Consider the following 20,732-nt stretch of genomic DNA (forward strand, 5'->3'; position numbering starts at 1 on the left):
CCTGAGGCCCCTCCTTCCTGTGAGGTGGTACAGGCCCAGGCCTGGGGGCTGCTGGGATGAAGCACTGGACTGGAGGAAGTGCCCCAGGGAAGGTGTTGGCTCTGAGGGGCCCTGGCCAGGGACAGCCTGGGAACCTGGGGAGTAGGACAGTCGCCCAGGCTTGCCCCCAGGGGCATTCCTGGAAGAGCTAAGCTGGAGGCCACCACGGGGAGCTGGAGCCACAGGAAGAGGAGCCGGTGTGACAAGGACCAGTAGCAGTGCCTGGGGCAGGGTCCGCTGCATGCAGCCAGCCCACGCCTTCAGGTGAGGGGCAGGTAGGCACGCTGCCCACCCCTGCGCACACAAGAGAGACCTAGGCCTGGCAAGCCTCACACCTCCTTCCCATAGCAAGGGGCTGGCACACACCTGGATTTCGTGGCCTGGCAGCAATGCTGCCTGCAATGGCTTGGCCACAGGAAGAAGGCGCTGGGCGCACTCCGGGCCACAAGCCATGGCCAACACGGCCACACTTCCCAGCAGGAGGTCATGGACAGTGTCCTGGTGTCCGGCGAGCAGGACTGGGGCTGGGTGCAGCTGGCCAGCATACCTTGCAGGGATGTGGTCCCACGTCAGAGCTCTCTCCTCTGTCGAGGCCAGGGCTCTCCAGCAGCCAGCAGCAGCCACACAGCATGGGCAGTGTGGGGGACATGGTTGGGGACAAGCGCACAGGTGGCCAGAGGCCGGCCAGGGTCCAGGGAGCGTTGGTGAGCAGGTGTGAGCATGGGCCTGGTGGGCAGGGGTGAGGGCAGAGCCATGGGAGCTGACCCCAGCACCATCCACCCGGAAGCCCGGACCCCCAAACCCTGTGCCTGTGCAGATGTCTCAAGGGGCCCTCATGGTTCACGTCGGAGGTGGCTGGGTGGCCCTGGATGAGAATCTGGTCAAGAATGCCCTGGGCAGAGGTGAGGTGTGGGAGAGCCAGGAGACTGAGACCTCAGGGCTGAGGTGATAGAGGAGCAGAGGCCTTGGGCTCTGCCCTGGGGGCCTGCTGGATACCTGCTCTGCCCCTGTCCATCTGGGATCTCTGGGCAGCGAAGGGGAGGACCAGCCAGCAGAGCCATGAGAGGTTCCTGTCCTGGGCTGTGGTCCCCAGCAGGCGGGACCCAGGTGGTGTCCCAAGGTTCCACCTGCAACACCTCCAGCAGCCCCCTGCCCCGGAAGGTGGGTGCTAGGATGTGCGTCTGAGAGGGGGGGCTAGGTACTCCTGGGTGGACAGTGGACCTCCTCTGAGCCTGGGTGGAGGAGCTGGACCCGTGGGGTGAGGCCTGACCATCCTTTCCAGACAGGACTGGGAGTCTGCTGGGGACACAGAGACCCCAGCTCTTCCAAGGTCAAGGCTGAAGAGGGGCGCATGGAGGGGAGTCCCTGAGGACACGCTGGCTCAGCCCACCCAGAACTAAACAGCAGCGGAGGGAGCCGGCCCCAGGGAAGTGAGCAAGGCCTGAGGACAGCCAACCGGCGGGGAAGCGGGGTCGGGTCGGCGCCGCCCGCTCCTGCACCAGCGCTCCGGCCCTGTATTCCGGGAATCAAGTCGCATTTTGGAAAGCGAAACCACGTGCGCCGGCGGGTCCGCATTTCCCTTGCAAACTCCATTCAAACGCCGTCCAGGCGGGCGCGGGGCGCACTCTCTCCCTGCTTCCTGAGCCCGCCCCGCATTCCTTCGCGGTGACTCTGGGGGAAGGGTCGAAAGAGGCAAGAGTAGGAGGGAGAAGACCCTGCTCCCCGGCAGCCGCCCCACCCAACTGGGGGGCCCCTCCTCGCCTAGGGGTGCTCACAGACCGCCGGCCGGCCAAAGGGCGCGCGTGGGGCGTCTGACCGGCCCCCCGCGCGGTTCCCGGTACTCGTAAGCCCCACTCAGCCTCGGGGCGACCCATCGGGCCGCCGCCCCCAGACGAGGGCGGGGCCGCCGCGGGGAGGGGCCTGAGCGGGTTTAAATTCGGGCGGCGTCGCAAACCGGCCGAGGAGCGAGCGGAGGGACTGCGTGTTGAGCTCTGGGGTGCCGTGCGGACAGGTGGGACACCCGGGCCGGGGCGGGGTGGCCACTGAGCGAAACCGAACCACCTGCGCGGGCGCTGGGCCTGGGGCCGGCGGAGGCTGGGGTGGGGGCGCAAGGCGCCCGCGGGGTGGCCCGGAGCTCCGGACTCCGGCTCGGCCGTTTTCCCACCCTGCGCAGTCTGAGCTCCGGCCGAGCCGGGCGCTGTGGCCGGGTCCCCTGTCCACCAGCCCTGGTGGTGGTGGTTGGGGGTGGTCCCGGCAGTCGCCCCCGAGCCCGGGGCGCGGGTGGGAAGGCTGAGGTTCCCCGCATGGGCGCGGGAGATGCGGCCCGCGGTTCCCGGCAGGACGGGTGCGCCGCTCTGGGCGGGCGCTGCAGGTCCGGTCCCTCCCCGTCCCGCTGCAGGACGGGGGGGCGTGTGCGGCTGGGGCGGGCCGGGACGCTCCGGCGCGAGGCAATTAGGCTGATAAATTGAGCGGGCGGGCACGTCTCCTGGCGGCTGCTGGGGTGAGGGAGGCCTGCGCTAACCCACTGGGGGGCTACCTGCTGCCGGGGGTGGGAGGGCACAAGGACGCCCGCGTTGGGTCATCTCAAGACCCTTGGGAAGCAGAGGCGGGAGTGGCTCTGCCCATCGCGCACCCGCTCCCCGTGGACCCAGAACCCTACCCGCTCATCAGCCTTGATCTCTGTCCCGTGGGGCTGGGCGGATCTTCCTGCAGCTGCCCACAAATGGGCAGAGGCCAAGGTTGCAGCCTCTCTGTGTGAGCCTGAGGACGCCTGGCCACCTGGCTCTGTTCTGACCTGGCTCAGGTGCACAGCCAGCCAGCTCCCTGCCCCCACCCCATCCCAGGCTGGAGTGGGGGGGCCGTGAGGCGCTGACAGATGGGGCCCACCCTCCTCAGGAATTGCCCTCCCACCCTTTTTTGCCTGGGGGCCGCCTGAGGTAGGGCTACTCCAGGGAAGCCACAGGAGGGGCCCTGCTCCCTTCTCAGATTCCCTTTGCTGTCTCTCCCAGACCCGAGGCCACCAGCCCCTGTGGTCACACACCGGGCCCAGTCCGTTGGTGGCCACCTCTCTGGAATCTTTTGGCTTCTGTGACATCGGGCTTGCCTGGGTCTCCCTCTCCCGCTCCCCAGGCCCTGGACACTCCTCACATGCCCTGGTCAGTCTCTACTGAGCTCCAGACCTGTCTGTCCAGCTGCCCTCCCAAGGTCCCCACAGACTCAAGGTGCTGAGTCCCAGGACCTTCCTCAGTTCCTGCCTGGGCAGGGCCCAGGGAGACTCACACCAGGCCCAAGGTCACTGCTGACAGAACAGGGTGTGGTCCTGCAGCTGCTGCTGCATGGGGCCCCAGGCCCCCACTGCCTGCTCCTGCCCCTCAGGCACCCAGCCCATCCCCCGTGAATCCCCTGTGCAGGGCACTGGAGCCTGCTGCTCGCAGTTTGTATTGGCTCCTTTGGGTTTCCTGTCTAGGTGCCGCCCCTCCCCCACAGCACAGCCGGTCTGGGCTCTGGGCTGGCTGCCCATGTCCTGAGCAAGAACCACCCACGGCCGTGCCCACCACGCCGCTCCTGCCCCCGCCGTGGCCCAGAATGCCCTTCTCCCCCTTTGCTGGGTAGTGAGGTGCCTGTCTTCTCTCCCACCCTCATCCCCTGCGAGGGGCAGGGGCACTGTTCTCATTCCCCCGGTAGCCCTGTTACCTGGTACTTGGGCTGAGACTGGGGCAGGGCTGGATGCTGGCCGCGAGTGGCTCCCTCGGGCTCACAGACCCTGTGAAGGCCATCCTGGAACAGGGCACACTTCAGAAAGGAAACACGGGGTCACGGGTGCAGGTGGGCAGCAAAGCATGTGTTCAGGTCGGGTCCCTGAAGCAGAGTCTGATACAGAGGATTAGAGAGTGGCTTCAGGATGGCCCCTATGGAAGGGAAGAGAGGAATCAGACCGACAGTGGAACAAGCTGGCCTGTCATGGAGTCCCACTCTCCCCTAGAAGGCCGTCAGAGAACCCTGCGTCCACCAAGGTCACACCGTGCCCTGGAACCCCGCTTTCGGGGCACCCATGGGCGTCTCTTCCTGGGGAAGTGCGAGGGAGAAGGTGATCAGGACAGACCCCGGCCACTACTGCAGGTCTTGGGGCCACACCGGGCCCTCATGGTCTCTTCTCCGTGACCCACTCCTCACTCCCCTCGCCCCCGCTGCACCCACCGTCTGCTGCCACAACTGGCAGAACCAGGCAGGGGAGGAGCCACATGGGCCACCACCACAGGCCCCGCTCCTCCTCATGGTCAGGTCAGTTCCCCTGCTGGGTGGGTCTTCAGGCTTCTTGGTCCTGGACACAAGGAACCAGAGTGCCCTGGTAGTAGCCGTGGCCTTCAGCTCAGTGGGACTGTGGCTGTGTCCCCTGGAAGAAGCAGTTCTCGTCTGGGACCAAGATGTCTAAATCCACCGACCCTGGAGCTGCGGAACAAGGAGCCCAAACCCTCAGTGGGTCACTGGGGTGATGGTGGGAAGGCCACGCCTGCTCCCACCCCTTAGTTCCTGGGCCCACGTGGTCCACCTGCTGGGACAGGACGTATTGGAGCAGTACCCCCTCCTGGGGTATGCGGCCACCTGTGAGCTGGTGCTTTGCTGGTGCCTTCAGAGGCCCTCTTACAACGGAGCCACCTCAGCCTGCCCTGCCCTGCGGAGACCGGGGTCTCTTCACTGGCCACTGCAAGGCCCCAGGCAACCACATGGGCTTTCACTGTCCAGTTGGTCACTTGCAGCCTTTTGTGATCTTTTTCCAAAGCCTGATTGCTTAGCCATGCCCCCCGTTCCACCATCCTATGCACTTGTCCCCATCTTAAATGCCTGGTACTGTGCCCAGAGTATTCCTGCCTGGCACGGCCCACTCGCCTCAGCTGAAATTGTGATGCTTCCTGGAGCCCAGCTCTCGCGGCCAGCGGGGTGGCAGTGGGCCCCTCTGAAGCCCCACCTCGGTGTCTGCCAGGTCCTGGCACCGACTATCCGAGACTGAGCAGCAGGTCAGCTGCAGGACCAGCAGCTATGCAAGGGAAAGGAGGGAGCAGGATCTCACCAGGAGGGTGGGTTCGATGTGGTCTCAGCGGGCAGCCCATGGGCTGTGACACCCCAAGTCCAGTCGAGGGACTGAGCCTGTGCAGCCCGGAAAGGGGTGACCTTGGGTGAGCCGATTCCCAAGGGAGCCACAGTTGGGCCATCTGCCTGCAGCCCTCCCTGGAGGGGGCTGAGTGCTGCAATCCCAGATGCGGTCTGGGCAGTGCCTCGAAGTGTCCGTCCCCCCAGGTCTGTGTGATGTCAAAGCTTGGGCTTATTACCGCTGACAGAGGGTGGCTCTGCACCCACCTCAGCCACCTGCTGCCCCCCTGCACATCCCTGACCACTGAGAAGGTCTTCCCCTGGAGGGCTCAGTCCCCCGACCCCGTGTTCACTTGCTGGCCTCACCCTGCTCCAGGGGCTGGAGGATGGCGGGGAGGGCAGGAGCAGGGAAGCCAGCCTTGAGCGACACAGCAGGTGCTCACTGTGCTGTGAGGCCAAGGGGTGCCGTGGAGGCCAGGGGCACGATGTGAGACGGGCCGGCGCAGGGGATCACCACTCGTGGGGCCAGCCATGGGGAGAGAAGAAGTGTGGGGCTTCAGGGTTCAGGCTCTGCAGAGTGGATGGCGGCAGACAGCTAGTCACAGGGCGTGAGCGGCTGCGGGGGTGTGGGTGAGTTTGAAGCTCCTCGTGAGACTGCCGGGCACAGGTGTCCAGGAGGCAGCTGGACTCGTGGTTCTGAACTCTGGGACAGGCTGGGCTCAAGCTGCCAATTTTGGGAGCTGAGGGCGGTCACAAGGAGCTCTCTGATTTCATGAGTAAATGGAGATGGAGCAGAATCAGGGGGAAGAGGCCCCACACCCCGGAGATTGGGGGCCGTCAGATCGGAAATGGGTATGTAGGGTTTGGCAGTGGAGTTGGAGGTCGCCTCAGCAAGAGCTGTGCAGTGGGGGCGAGGGGCAAACGAGGGGCCTGAGCCTTCTCGGGAGACCCTGTGTGGGGTGCAGGAGTTCGAGGAGTGGGCTTTGGGGAGCTGGTCGGGAGGCAAGGACAGGTGTTGACAGGCTCCTGAGCAGACAGACAGCGCCCGCAGGAATGAGGGTGTGGAGCAGGGCGGGGGACTACAGGGGTAGTTCCGAGGAAACGGGGAGTGAACCCATTCACAGGGCAGGGGAGGGAGGGAGGCCCAGTCGTTTTGAGGCTGTCGCAACAGTTATCACAACCTGGGCGGCTTAAAACAACAGAAACTTATTCTCTCCCAGTTCGAGAGAACAGAATCTGAAATCAATGCTTCTGGCATCTGGCGGCCATCCTTGGTGTTCCTGGGCTTGGAGCTGCATCGCTCCAGCCTCCCTCCGTCGTCACCGCCCTTCTCCCAATCTCTGTCTTCCCATAAGGACACCAGTCCTGTTGGATTAGGGCCCTCCCTATTCCATGTGACCTCATCTTAACTTAATTCCATCTGCAAAGACCCTATTTCCAAATAAGGCCACAGTCGTAGGTACTGGAGACAAGGACTTGCACGTATCCTTCTGGTGGCATGATTTAACCCAGCATAGAAAGGGACAGCCTGGGTGAGGAGGTTGGTGTGCGGGTGTGATAGGGGCCAGAGGTTAGGCCCCTGTCACCACTGCCGAGAGGATAAGGGTGCACAGCTGTCTGCTGAGAGGGGATAGCCGTGGAGGGTGCTAAGGCTTTGAGCCGGCTGACCAGGGACCAGCAGGGCGGGGAGACCCGAGCTCGGCCGTCAGCAGGGCCAGCAGGCTGGCGCTGAGTCTTTGGTCTCCCAGGCCCCCCAGGCCAGGTGTGGGCGCTGAGAAGCCAGAGCCCAGAGGGCCCAGAGCTGAGCCATGAGACTTTGGAGTTCTGGCTGGAGCCCACTGGGGAGCCCAGAGGGAGTGGGCACCAGGGCAGAGGCTTCTGGAGCAGCAGGTCTGGGTGGGGGAGGGTTTGAAGGAGGTCACTGAAAGGGGAGGTGGAAGAGGATGAGGCAGGGTGCTGATGTCCACGAACACGTGGAGGCCACCCCAGGGGTGGTGGGGGATGGAGCCTTTGGGGAGCAAAGCGGGGGCGCAGTTGGAAGGTGTGGGTGCTGAAGCTGAAGGTGGGAGGAGCCATGGCCCAGGGGACACAGGGGCTGAGCTGGGACATGAGCACAGAGGGCCCCAGCCCCCTGCACCAGGACCGGGGGCACGGGCCTGAGGGTGTTGTGCTGGGATGGAGGCCAGAGGATGGCCTACAGGAGAAGTAGAGCCGCACGTCCCTACAGGCTACCTGGCTGGCCTGGGGTCCCTGTGCTCACAAGGTCCCTCCTGGGACCCGGTGGCGCAAGGGGATGGACCCCACCTGGATGCCGATCCTCATCCCCCTGGAGGGCCAGCCATGCCTAGGCGGATCTAGGGTCTGGGATTGACCCCCTGACCGTGTCTCCGGCCCGCGCACCAGTGCCATCCCAGAGACCCTAAGGGAGCATTTCCACCCCCTGCAGGCGCAGACACAGTGGACCTCGGGTGAGAGTTCTGCACAACCAGCCAGACGTGATGAATGGCCACGTCTCTCCTCCTCTTGATGTCCTGGTCACCAACAACACTGAGCCAGCCATCGTCCCCAATACCATGAAGGCCATGCTGGGAGCTGGCACGCCCTCTGGGCCCCAGGCTGAGGCAGCGTCGTCCACCCAGGCTAGAAGCATCGCTGGGGTGTATGTGGAGGCCTCGGGCCAGGCCCAGAGTCTCTACACTGCCATGAAGCAGGGCCTCCTACCTCGTGGGCTCGGGCTGGCTCTGCTGGAGGCCCAGGCGGCCACTGGGGGCCTTGTGGACCCTGCCCAGGGCCAGCTGCTCCCCGTATCTGAGGCCCTGCAGCAGGGTCTGGTGGGCCTGGAGCTGAAGGAGAAACTGCTGGCTGCCGAACGCGCGGTCACTGGGTATCCAGACCCCTATGGGGGTGGGAGGCTGGCCCTCTTCCAGGCCATCGGGAAGGAGGTTGTGGACAGGGCACTGGGGTGGAGCTGGCTAGAGGCCCAGCTAGCCACTGGGGGCCTGGTGGACCCCATCCGGGGCGTGCGTGTGGCTCCAGAGCTGGCCTGCCAGCAGGGCCTCCTGGATCAGGAGACATGGCATAGCCTGTCGGAGCATGAGTCCGGCTCGGGTGCCCTGGGCTTCCTGGATCCCAGCACTCTGGAGCGGCTGCCGTACCGTGAGCTGCTGGGCAGGTGTGTGCGAGCCCCTAACACAGGGCTGGCCCTGCTGCCCCTTAAGATCACTTTCCGCACCCTGAGTGGGGCGGTGAGCTTGGCAGAGCTGCTGGAGGCAGGGGTCCTGGACAAGGAGACGGCCCACGGCCTGCAGGAGGGCAGGCTGGCGGTGCTGGACGTGAGCGCACGCGCCGAGGTGCAGCGCTACCTGCAGGGCACTGGTGGCATGGCGGGGGTCGTCCTGCTGCCCGCTGGCCTCAAGAAGAGCTTCTTCCAGGCCGTCACCGAGCACCTGCTCCCAATGGGCGCTGCGCTCCCACTCCTGGAGGCTCAGGCCGCCACCTGTGCGCTGGTGGAGCCAGCTACCGGCCGGCGGCTGTGGGTAGATGAGGCAGTCAGGGCAGGCCTGGTTGGCCCAGAGCTCCACAGGCAGCTCTTGGTGGCAGAGCAGGCGGTGACGGGGTACCATGATCCCTTCAGCGGCACCCGCATCCCCCTCTTCCAGGCCATGAAGAAGGAGCTGGTAGACAGGCCTCTGGCGCTGCGGCTCCTGGATGCCCAGCTGGCCACAGGCGGGCTAGTGTGTCCAGCCCGCAGGCTCCGGCTGCCCCTGGAGGCTGCCCTGCACTTTGGCTGCCTGGACGAAGAAACTCAGCTGTGTCTCTCACAGGCCGCTGGCTTCTCGGACTCCAGCACACAGGAGAGTCTGGGCTATGGGCAGCTGCTGGCCCGCTGTGTCACCGACCCAGAGACGGGGCTGGCCTTCCTGCCCCTCTCAGCAGGGGCCCTCAAACAGGAGCCGCAGGGACCCCCGTTCATCGAGCACAGCACGCGGCAGGCCTTGAGTGCAGCCATGACCACTGTCTCCGTGGGCAAGTTCCAGGGCCAGCTCGTGTCGCTCTGGGACCTGCTCTTCTCCGAGGCAGTCCCTGTGGAGCAGAGGGCGACGCTGGCCCAACAGCACAAGGAAGGGGCCCTCTCGGTGGAAGAACTGGCAGCTACGCTGAGGGCCACCCTTGAGCAGGCTGCAGCCAATGCCAGGATCACCTTTGCTGGGCTGAGGGTCGCTGTGACACCAGGAGAGCTGCTGAGTGCAGAGATCATCGACCAGGATGTGTATGAGCAGCTGGAACGAGGACAGACCACGGCCCAGGACGTGGGCAGCCTGGACTCGGTGCAGAGGTACTTGCAGGGCACCGGCTGCCTTGCCGGCCTGCTGCTGCCCGGCTCCCAGGAGCGGCTCAGTATCTACGAGGCTCGCAGGAAGGGGCTGCTCAGGCCCGGCACGGCCCTCATCCTCCTGGAGGCGCAGGCGGCCACAGGCTTCATCATTGACCCAAAAGAAAACGAGAGATATTCCGTGGAGGAGGCGCTAAGGGCCGGTGTGATCGGGCCTGACGTGTTTGCAAAGCTGCTGTCGGCCGAGCGCGCCGTCACGGGCTATACCGATCCCTACACCGGGGAGCAGATCTCCCTCTTCCAGGCCATGAAGAAGGGCCTCATCGTCAGAGACCACGGCATCCGCCTGCTGGAGGCCCAGATCGCCACGGGCGGCATCATCGACCCCGTGCACAGCCACCGTGTGCCCGTGGAGGTGGCCTACCAGCGCGGCTACTTCGACCAGACGTTGAACTTGATCCTGGCGGACCCGAGCGACGACACCAAGGGCTTCTTCGACCCCAACACGCATGAGAACCTCACCTACATGCAGCTGCTGGAGCGCTGCGTGGAGGACCCCGAGACGGGCCTCTACGTGCTGCCGCTCAGCTGCACACAGCCCCCGCTGGTGGATGGCGCCACCCGGCAGGCCTTCCAGCGCCTGCTGCTGTCGGTGAAGTACGGGCGGTTCCAGGGGCAGAGGGTCTCTGCATGGGAGCTGATCAACTCGGAATGCTTCAGTGAGGACCAGAGGAGGCAGCTCCTGCAGAACTACCGGCTGCGCAAGGTCTCTCTGGAGCAGGTCGCACAGCTGCTGGAGAGAGAGATGGGGAGGTGGGCAGACGTCACACTGCCCACGCTACGGGGCCGGGTCACTGCCTATCAGCTCCTAGAGGCCCACATCATTGACCAGGAGCTCCTGGACCAGGTGCTGGAGGGGGCAGTCAGCCCCGAGGCTCTCCTCCACATGGACAGTGTCCACAGGTACCTGCGTGGCTCGGGCGCCGTGGGCGGCGTGCTGTTGCAGCCCTCCAACCAGCGGCTTGGCCTCTACCAGGCCATGAAGCAGAAACTGCTGGGGCCGGGAGTGGCCCTGGCCCTGCTGGAGGCCCAGGCAGCCACCGGAGCCATTATCGACCCCCACAGTCTGGAGACCCTGTCGGTGGATGAGGCCGTGCGCAGGGAGCTGGTGGGGCCAGAGCTGTATGGCAGGCTGAGACAGGCCGAGGATGCCATCACTGGCTGTAGAGACCCCTTCTCTGGGAAGCGGGTGTCCCTGTTTGGGGCCATGAAGAAGGGACTTGTCCCTGTGGAGCAGGCTACCCGCCTCCTGGAGGCCCAAGTGGCCACAGGAGGGGTGATTGACCCCACCGGCCACCACCACCTCCCCATGTCCGTGGCTACCCAGCGTGGCTGCATTGACCAGGAGATGGAGACGGCCTTGTCCAGCTCCTCTGAGACCTTCCCCACACCAGACGGCCGGGGACACACCAGCTACACCCGGCTTCTGGATCAGTGTCTGAGGGATGAGGCCTCTGGCCTTCACCTCCTGCCCCTGCCAGAAAGTGCTCCTGCTGTCCCCACAGACGAGCAGGTCCGGGAGACGCTGCAGGCTACACAGGGGGCTGAGGATGGCAGGTCCCTCTGGGACCTGCTGGCCTCCTGCCACTTCACAGAGGAACAGCGCAGGGGCTTCTTGGAGGACTTCAGGGTGGGGAAGACCACCGTGCAGCAGCTGCAGGCGGCTGTGTGGAGGTGGGTGCAGGAGGTGGAGCTCCTGGCACGGGCCCGTGTCACAGTGCCCGGCCCTCGGGGCGAGATCCCCGCCGTCTGGCTGCTGGATGCTGGCATCATCACCCAGGAGGCCCTGGTGGCTCTGGCTCAGGGCACGAGGTCGCCCGCCGAGGTTGCCGAGCAGCCCGAGGTGAAGGCCTGCCTGTGGGGCACGGGCTGTGTGGCGGGCGTCCTGCTGCAACCCTCGGGGACCAAGGTGAGCATCACCCAGGCCATAAGGGACGGCCTCCTGCCCGTGGGCCTGGGGCAGAGACTGCTGGAGGCCCAGGTGGCATCTGGCTCCCTTGTGGACCCTCTGACCAACCAGAGACTGTCAGTGGAAGGTGCGGTCCAGGCTGGTCTGGTGGATGGAGCCCTGGGTGAGCAGCTCCGGCAGGCTGAGGTGGCGGTGGCTGGGTACACGGACCCTTACTCGGGGGGCGCCCTCTCGCTGTGGCAGGCCATGGAGAAGAGGCTTGTGCCCCAGAGCGAGGGCTTCCCCCTTCTGCAGGCACAGCTGGCCACAGGGGGTGTGATGGACCCCATCCATGGGGTGCACCTGCCCCAGGTGGCAGCCTGCAGACTTGGCCTCCTGGACGAGACGACACACCGGGCGCTGACCACGAAGGATGAGGACAGCAAGTTCTTCTTCGACCCCAGCATGCGGGACATGGTGACATACCAGCAGCTCAAGGAGCGCTGTGTCCTGGACGCCGACACTGGCTTGTGGCTGCTGCCGCTCCCCCAGGACGTGGCGCTTGAGGTGGACAACCACACGGCGGTGGCCCTGAGGGCCATGAAGGTGCCCATTGGCACGGGGAGGTTCAAAGGACTCAGCGTGTCGCTCTGGGACCTGCTGCACTCGGAGTATGTCAGCATCCACCAGCGGCGGGAGCTGGCGGCGCTCTGCCAGTCCGGGAGGGCCACAGCCCTGCGACAGGTGGTCAGCGCTGTCACTGCTCTGGTTGAGGCCTCAGAGAAGCAGCCCTTGAAGGCCGCCTTCAGAGGGCTCCGGAAGCAGGTGTCAGCCAGCGACCTGTTCAGGTCCCAGCTGATCGACAAGAAGACGCTGGACGAGCTGAATCAGGGGAGGAGGACCGTGCAGGAGGTGACGGAGATGGACAGCGTGAGGCAGTTCTTGGAAGGAGGCAACTTCATCGCCGGGGTCCTTGTCCAGGGCACGAAGGAAAGGATGAGCATCTCAGAGGCCCTGAGGAGGCACGTCCTGCGGCCAGGCACGGCCTTGGTGCTGCTGGAGGCACAGGCTGCCACGGGCTTCCTCATTGACCCTGTGGAGAACCGGAAGCTGACCGTGGAGGAGGCGTTTGCAGCAGGGATGTTTGGCAGGGAAACCTACCAGAAGCTGCTGTCAGCCGAGCGCGCCGTCACAGGCTACACCGACCCCTACACCGGGGAGCAGATCTCCCTCTTCCAGGCCATGAAGAAGGGCCTCATTGTCAGGGACCACGGCATCCGCCTGCTGGAGGCCCAGATCGCCACGGGCGGCATCATCGACCCCGTGCACAGCCACCGCGTGCCCGTGGAGGTGGCCTACCAGCGCGGCTACTTCGATGAGGAGATGAACCGCGTCCTGGTCGACCCGAGCGACGACACCAAGGGCTTCTTCGACCCCAACACGCACGAGAACCTCACCTACCTGCAGCTGCTGGAGCGCTGCGTGCGTGACCCCGAGACGGGGCTCTACATGCTGCAAGTTGTAAAGAAAGGAGAAACCTACATGTATGTTGATGAAGCCACAAGGCAAGTTCTGCAATCCAAAACTACGAAGGTGCACGTGGGGAGGTTTGCGAATCAGATGGTCTCCTTCTGGGACCTGCTGTCCTCCTCGTATTTCACAGAGGAAAGGAAGCGACAGCTTGTCCAGGAGTACAGAGCCCAGAAATTGCGCATAGAGCAGTTGCTGGAGGTCATTACCACGACAATCAAAGAAACAGAAGAGCAAAACCAAGGCATCACGGTAGCAGCCATTGGCGGGGAGGTGACAGCTGCAGAGTTATTCAACTCTGGAATCATTGATAAAAAGACCCTGGATACACTGCACAGGGGGCAAGGACGGGGGCAGGACCTCAGCAGGCTAGAGCACGTGAAAATCTATCTAGAAGGCAGTGGCTGCATTGCAGGGGTGACTACACCTGCCACCCAGGAGGTGATGAGCTTCTACGAGGCCAGCAGGAGAGGACTCATCCCCATGGGGTTTGCGACTCAGCTGCTGGAGGCGCAGGCAGCCACAGGGTTCATGCTGGATCCCCTCAGCCACCAGAGGCTCTCGGTGGACGAGGCCATGGCTGTCGGCCTGGTGGGGGACGAGTTGCAGGAAAGGCTTCTGAATGCAGAGAAGGCTGCCAAAGGCTACACGGACCCAGCCACGGGAGACACGATCCCACTGTTCCAGGCCATGAAAAGGAAGTTAGTGAAACAGGAGGAGGCACTCAGACTGCTGGAGGTGCAGGTGGCCACAGGGGGCATCATCGACCCACTGAACCACCACCGGCTCCCGCTGGACACAGCCTACAGACGTGGCTGTCTGCACCAGGACGTGTACCCGCTCATTTCAGGTCAGAGGGGCATGAATAAAAGGTTTGTGGATCCCAACACGCGAGAGAAGGTGACATACCAGGAGCTGCAGGAGAGGAGCCGCCATGAAGAGGGGGCAGGCTGGGCTCTGTTTCCTGTGGTCAGCGATGGGAAGGACTCCGAGTATATCGATGAGGCAACAAGAAGTGCCCTCGAGGCTGAGCGGATAGAGGTCACGGTGGGAAGGTACAGGGGACAGACGCCATCAGTGTGGGAGCTGCTGAACTCCGAATATGTGACAGAGGAGAAGAAGCTCGAGTTAGTAGGTGAATACAAAAGAGACACAGCACGTGCACTAGAAAAGGTAGTAAAAGTTATACTTCAAATAATTGATGAGAAGGAAAAGAGCCATAAACAATTATGGTTCAGAGGCATCAGAGGACAAATCAGAGCGTCTGACCTCTTCCACTCTGCAATCATAAGCAAGGAGACGCTGGAGGAACTGGAGAGAGGAGAGAGCACAGTGGAAGACATCCAGGAACGCGAAGAACTCAAGCGCTACTTGGAGGGCACGAGCTGCATCGCGGGCGTGCTGGTGCCCGCCAAGGACGAGCCGGGGCGGCAGGAGAAGATGAGCATCTACCAGGCCATGTGGAAGGGCGTCCTGCGGCCGGGCACGGCCCTGGTGCTGCTGGAGGCGCAGGCGGCCACCGGCTTCGTCATCGACCCCGTGCGCAACCAGAGGCTGTCCGTGGAGGAGGCGGTGGCCGCGGGCGTGGTGGGCAGCGAGATCCAGGACAAGCTGCTGTCGGCCGAGCGCGCCGTCACGGGCTACACCGACCCCTACACCGGGGAGCAGATCTCCCTCTTCCAGGCCATGAAGAAGGACCTCATCGTCAGGGACCACGGCATCCGCCTGCTGGAGGCCCAGATCGCCACGGGCGGCGTCATCGACCCCGTGCACAGCCACCGCGTGCCCGTGGAGGTGGCCTACCAGCGCGGCTACTTCGACGAGGAGATGAACCGCGTCCTGGCGGACCCGAGCGACGACACCAAGGGCTTCTTCGACCCCAACACCCACGAGAACCTCACCTACGTGCAGCTGCTGCGGCGCTGCGTGCGCGACCCCGACACGGGGCTCTACATGCTGCAGCTGGCCGACCGGGGCTCCGCCGTGCACCAGCTGAGCGAGGAGCTGCGCGGCGCCCTGCGCGAGGCCCGTGTGACGCCGGGCTCGGGCGTCCTCCAGGGCCAGAGCATCTCCGTCTGGGAGCTCCTCTTCTACCGGGAGGTGTCCGAGAGCCTGCGGGAGGACCTGCTGCGCCGGTACCGGGCGGGCGCGCTGACCGCGCAGGAGGTGGGCGCCGCCCTCACCTCGCTGCTGGCCCGGGCCGAGGACGGGAGCCCGCGCCCGGCCGCCCCAGACCCTCGGGGGACCCTGCGTGCCGCCACCATGGAGGTCAAGGTGGGCCGCCTGCGGGGGCCGGCGGTGTCCGTGTGGGACGTGCTGGCGTCCAGCTACGTGGCCGGCGCCACGCGGGAGCAGCTGCTGGCCCAGTTCAGCTCGGGGACGCTGGGCTTGCCCGCGCTGACCCGCAGGCTGACCAGCATCATCGAGGAGGCCGAGGCTGCCCACGGGACCGAGCAGGCGCAGGGGCACGCCGCCGCAGGCCAGCCGGAGCTGGGGCCGCCAGTGCGCGGTGATGCCGACGCCGAGGCCGCCCGTCGCCTCCAGGAGCAGGCCCTACGTGCCGCCACCATGGAGGTACAGGCCGGGCAGTTCCGAGGGCAGCCGGTCTCCGTGTGGGAGGTCCTCTTCTCCTCCTATCTGAGCCCTGCCCGCCGGGACGAGCTCCTGGCCCAGCATGCGGCCGGCGCCCTGGCCCTGCCCGCCCTCATGGCCATCCTCACCCAGGTCATCGAGGAGACGGAGGAGCGGCTGAGCAAGGTGTCCTTCCGGGGCCTGAGGCGCCAGGTGTCCGCGTCCCAGCTGCGCACGTCCGGGATCCTGGGCCCCGAGACCCTGCGGGACCTGGCCCAGGGCACCAAGACCCTGCAGGAGGTGACAGAGATGGACTCGGTCAAGCGCTACCTGGAGGGCACGAGCTGCATCGCGGGCGTGCTGGTGCCCGCCAAGGACGAGCCGGGGCGGCAGGAGAAGATGAGCATCTACCAGGCCATGTGGAAGGGCGTCCTGCGGCCGGGCACGGCCCTGGTGCTGCTGGAGGCGCAGGCGGCCACCGGCTTCGTCATCGACCCCGTGCGCAACCAGAGGCTGTCCGTGGAGGAGGCGGTGGCCGCGGGCGTGGTGGGCAGCGAGATCCAGGACAAGCTGCTGTCGGCCGAGCGCGCCGTCACGGGCTACACCGACCCCTACACCGGGGAGCAGATCTCCCTCTTCCAGGCCATGAAGAAGGACCTCATCGTCAGGGACCACGGCATCCGCCTGCTGGAGGCCCAGATCGCCACGGGCGGCGTCATCGACCCCGTGCACAGCCACCGCGTGCCCGTGGAGGTGGCCTACCAGCGCGGCTACTTCGACGAGGAGATGAACCGCGTCCTGGCGGACCCGAGCGACGACACCAAGGGCTTCTTCGACCCCAACACCCACGAGAACCTCACCTACGTGCAGCTGCTGCGGCGCTGCGTGCGCGACCCCGACACGGGGCTCTACATGCTGCAGCTGGCCGACCGGGGCTCCGCCGTGCACCAGCTGAGCGAGGAGCTGCGCGGCGCCCTGCGCGAGGCCCGTGTGACGCCGGGCTCGGGCGTCCTCCAGGGCCAGAGCATCTCCGTCTGGGAGCTCCTCTTCTACCGGGAGGTGTCCGAGAGCCTGCGGGAGGACCTGCTGCGCCGGTACCGGGCGGGCGCGCTGACCGCGCAGGAGGTGGGCGCCGCCCTCACCTCGCTGCTGGCCCGGGCCGAGGACGGGAGCCCGCGCCCGCCCGCCCCAGACCCTCGGGGGACCCTGCGTGCCGCCACCATGGAGGTCAAGGTGGGCCGCCTGCGGGGGCCGGCGGTGTCCGTGTGGGACGTGCTGGCGTCCAGCTTCGTGGCGGCGCCACGCGGAGCAGCTGCTGGCCCAGTTCAGCTCGGGGCGCTGGGCTTGCCGGCTGACCCGCAGGCTGACCAGCATCATCGAGGAGGCCGAGGCTGCCCACGGGACCGAGCAGGCGCGGGGCACGCCGCCCGCAGGCCAGCCGGAGCTGGGGCCGCCAGTGCGCGGTGATGCCGACGCCCGAGGCGCCCGTCGCCTCCAGGAGCAGGCCCTCGTGCCGCCACCATGGAGGTACAGGCCGGGCAGTTCCGAGGGCAGCCGGTCTCCGTGTGGGAGGTCCTCTTCTCCTCCTATCTGAGCCCTGCCCGCCGGGGCGAGCTCCTGGCCCAGCATGCGGCGGCGCCCTGGCCCTGCCGCCCTCATGGCCATCCTCACCCAGGTCATCGAGGAGACGGAGGAGCGGCTGAGCAAGGTGTCCTTCCGGGGCCTGAGGCGCCAGGTGTCCGCGTCCCAGCTGCGCACGTCCGGGATCCTGGGCCGAGACCCTGCGGGACCTGGCCCAGGGCACCAAGACCCTGCAGGAGGTGACAGAGATGGACTCGGTCAAGCGCTACCTGGAGGGCACGAGCTGCATCGCGGGCGTGCTGGTGCCCGCCAGGGCGAGCCGGGCGGCAGGAGAAGATGAGCATCTACCAGGCCATGTGGAAGGCGTCCTGCGGCCGGGCACGGCCCTGGTGCTGCTGGAGGCGCAGGCGCCACCGGCCGTCATCGACCCCGCGTCGCAACCAGAGGCTGTCCGTGGAGGAGGCGGTGGCCGCGGGCGTGGTGGGCAGCGAGATCCAGGACAAGCTGCTGTCGGCCGAGCGCGCCGTCACGGGCTACACCGACCCCTACACCGGGGAGCAGATCTCCCTCTTCCAGGCCATGAAGAAGGACCTCATCGTCAGGGACCACGGCATCCGCCTGCTGGAGGCCCAGATCGCCACGGGCGGCGTCATCGACCCCGTGCACAGCCACCGCGTGCCCGTGGAGGTGGCCTACCAGCGCGGCTACTTCGATGAGGAGATGAACCGCGTCCTGGCGGACCCGAGCGACGACACCAAGGGCTTCTTCGACCCCAACACGCACGAGAACCTCACCTACATGCAGCTGCTCCAGAGGGCCACTCTTGACCCAGAGACTGGCCTCTTATTTCTTTCCCTCTTTTAAGTGTGAATGGACTTTGTAATGTTCCTGTGTCCACTCTCAAGAATATCTTACAGTATCTTTCCTCATTTTCTCCTTTCCAACCTTTTTTTCCATTCTGTCCGACTTACTTGTATTCCTTTGTTGACATTCCAGTTTTTTCTGTACTCGGCCTCGTTTCCCGTGTGTCCCCATTTGCACTGAAAGAAGGACAGGCTCTTTCATGATGATCTTGACTCCTCCTGGTATTCTCACTTGTCAGTTTTCGATTCATTTCTATTTCACTGAAATTGGCTCCTGAGAATCCTTGATAAACTCTGCTTTGGTTTGTGAAAGTTAATAACGGAAACCTAAACTAAACTTCACGTTGGGAAAGCCTGTAGGGGGAGCTCTGAAGCCCTACCACTCATGGCCGATTACTCCAGGGTGAAGGGACTGTACCTTGCATTCCTGGATCAGGAAGTTTCCTACTACTTTACTGTTCTTGCCGGAGGAAGGAAGATTTTCTTCTTGCCCAGCAGCAAGCCCAGGCAATGGAAAATGCCGCAGCTCAGCCATCGAGGAGCTGTCATCACCCTGAACTCTGACACTCCTCCAATGGACTTTCAATTAGAACAGCCCCTTCCGGCTCCCCCTTTTTCTCTATAAAAGCAGCTCCTCTTTTGTTCTCTGGATGCACCAGTAGGTTCACCTTAGTTTGTATGTCCTGATTTGCAGTTTTTTTGCTATTCTCAAATAAAGTCATTTTGCTGGTATAATAACTGGCTATTTTATTTTATTTTAAAATTGACAATTTAGAATGAAGAACTCTTTCTTTTTGCACCTTGGCATATCTTAAGTGTGTAATATCAATATGTTGCATTCATGGTTTTATTAAATGCATTCTTTGCAATTACAAAATAATTCTCCTGTTTGTGGACTAAGTCATTTTCCATCATTTCCTGTCTATAGTTCAGTGGCTTATGGCTCTGAACAGTACATCCCACTGCTGTCCTCAGTGAAGGCACAGGCTGGTTCTGTCTCTTGGTTCAGATCTTCCCGGTAGGTATGATGTCTCATGTTTTTGGAGCTATGGCTTTTACAATTTACAAAAAAATGTTTTTGTATAAACGAAGCTATCTTCTTTGATTTCCGAGTTTTGAAGGTTCATCCACAAAACTGGATATCCTCATTGTAGATACAGGAGATTAAACAAGAAAAATGAGTATTGAAAATTTCAGGTGACAGAGCCCTATCTCAGAATACTCTGCATATGCTGTAGTTAGGTCTTGCTCAAAGGCTCCTGGAAGAGCCTAGAACTTCAGTCATTAATTGAAGAGTGTCTAGTTGGGGTGGGTGACAGAGGGCCAGGCCTCGCTGGTCCCCCCTTTACTACACAGAGAGTTCTAAGCAGGTGAGTCACACTTTCACAGGATCACCTGCTGCTTGGTGGAAGGTTCGAGCACAAGGAGCAGGCTGCTGCAGTGGTCCGGGGGAGCAATGGTCCCTGGTCGTAAAATGATGGCAGCAGTGGAGATGATGAAAGGGATCAGATGCCAGCTAAGCCAAATGCTGGGAAGAAGAGAGGTGTCCCAAGCGCCTCAGAAACCAGTGGGGCTGAAGGCCATTGAATGGAGATGGAGGAGCAGGAATTCAGGGTTGGAGTTGTCGACCTTAAAAATAAAATAGCCAGTTATTTTACCAGCAAAATGGGTTTATTCAGGAATAGCAAAGAATTGCAATTCTGGACAAGCAAGCTATGGTAAAACCATGGGCAAGTCTGGCAAACACAGGCGAGGAAGGTTACTTTACCGAGAAAAAGGAAGGAGTTAGGAGCTGCTGAGATGAGCAAAAGTCTATTGAAGGAGGGCAGGAGTGTGGGGTTATGACAGCTCTTCACTGGCTCTTCACTGGCTGAGCCGTGGCTCCCATTGGCTGGGCTGTTGCTGGGCGAGGAGAAAGTCTTCCTCCTGTTGGGGTGGTAACGTAGGCGTCTCCTGTTGGAAAATGCAAAGTACACTTCCTGTTGGGGTCTGCAAAGGAAGAGTGGTAGGGGTGAGAGCTACCCCTCCTGGCCTCCCAACTCCATTTTAAATGAGGCTCATTTTATTCATATAAACTCTGTGAGCAGGCACAAGCATCCACTACTTTTCTCTCTAGATGGAGAAAGTAAAGGGTGGGTGGGTAATCGGCAGGTGTGAGTGGGAGGAGACGTGGGAAGGTAGTGGGGGTTGGGGGTAAAGGGGGATTTTAGATAAGAATTCTAGAGCGTGCCTTGCTGATGTGGCTAGAGGGTGTGGTGAAGGGGGCCTCCTGGAGGGAGAGGGGGCTGCATGTGAGTGGGGGTGCGGCTCCCTCCTGATGGCTCCACTTTCCAGGGGAGCCATCGGCAGAAAGAGAGAAGATAGGAAATCGCTATCCTGGAAAGTGGTAAGGTGAGCATAGGGACGTGAAAGGGAACACAGAATTGCGCACCCGTGGGAGGTTTGTGGCATGAATTAAAGTCAACTGGTCGGCCTGTTTGTGTATTTTTCTGTTACGTTCCGTGACCCTCCCACGTGTTCCTTGTCGGAGGGGGGACGCGCCAGGAGAGCTCACCTCCCAGATGCCTGTCCCAGGCCTTCACTCAGGCCCTCGGGCAGCACCCTCGGGCGGAACGGGCTGCCCCAGGCCCCGCTCCACGCTGGGGCCACCCCAGGGCGGAAGCCCGGAGACTGAACCGCGGTCCGGGGTGGGTTTCGGGATGTGTGTGCGGCAGGAGCCGGTCGGGCAGCGGTGCGGGAAGAACGCGAGGCTCCAAGAGCCGGGCAGGGGCGGTTCCCC

General features: G+C 63.4%; 1 protein-coding gene across 1 annotated transcript; it reads left to right on the top strand.

Annotated features, from left to right (window-relative positions):
* Positions 1-1,749: 1,749 nt before the first annotated feature.
* EPPK1 (epiplakin 1) lies at positions 1,750-20,061 on the top strand. The gene is given in 9 exon segments (XM_087447282.1): positions 1,750-2,050; positions 7,574-16,801; positions 16,803-17,014; positions 17,017-17,149; positions 17,151-17,282; positions 17,284-17,403; positions 17,405-17,448; positions 17,451-17,524; positions 17,526-20,061. Coding segments are annotated over 8 exon segments (10,320 nt in total). The 5' UTR covers positions 1,750-2,050; positions 7,574-7,625; the 3' UTR covers positions 17,955-20,061.
* The last annotated feature ends 671 nt before the right edge of the window (positions 20,062-20,732 follow it).

This window comes from Ceratotherium simum, chromosome 23 (assembly GCF_057802395.1).
Source record: "Ceratotherium simum simum isolate JZ-2026a chromosome 23, ASM5780239v1, whole genome shotgun sequence".
Taxonomy (NCBI): Eukaryota; Metazoa; Chordata; class Mammalia; order Perissodactyla; family Rhinocerotidae; genus Ceratotherium; species Ceratotherium simum.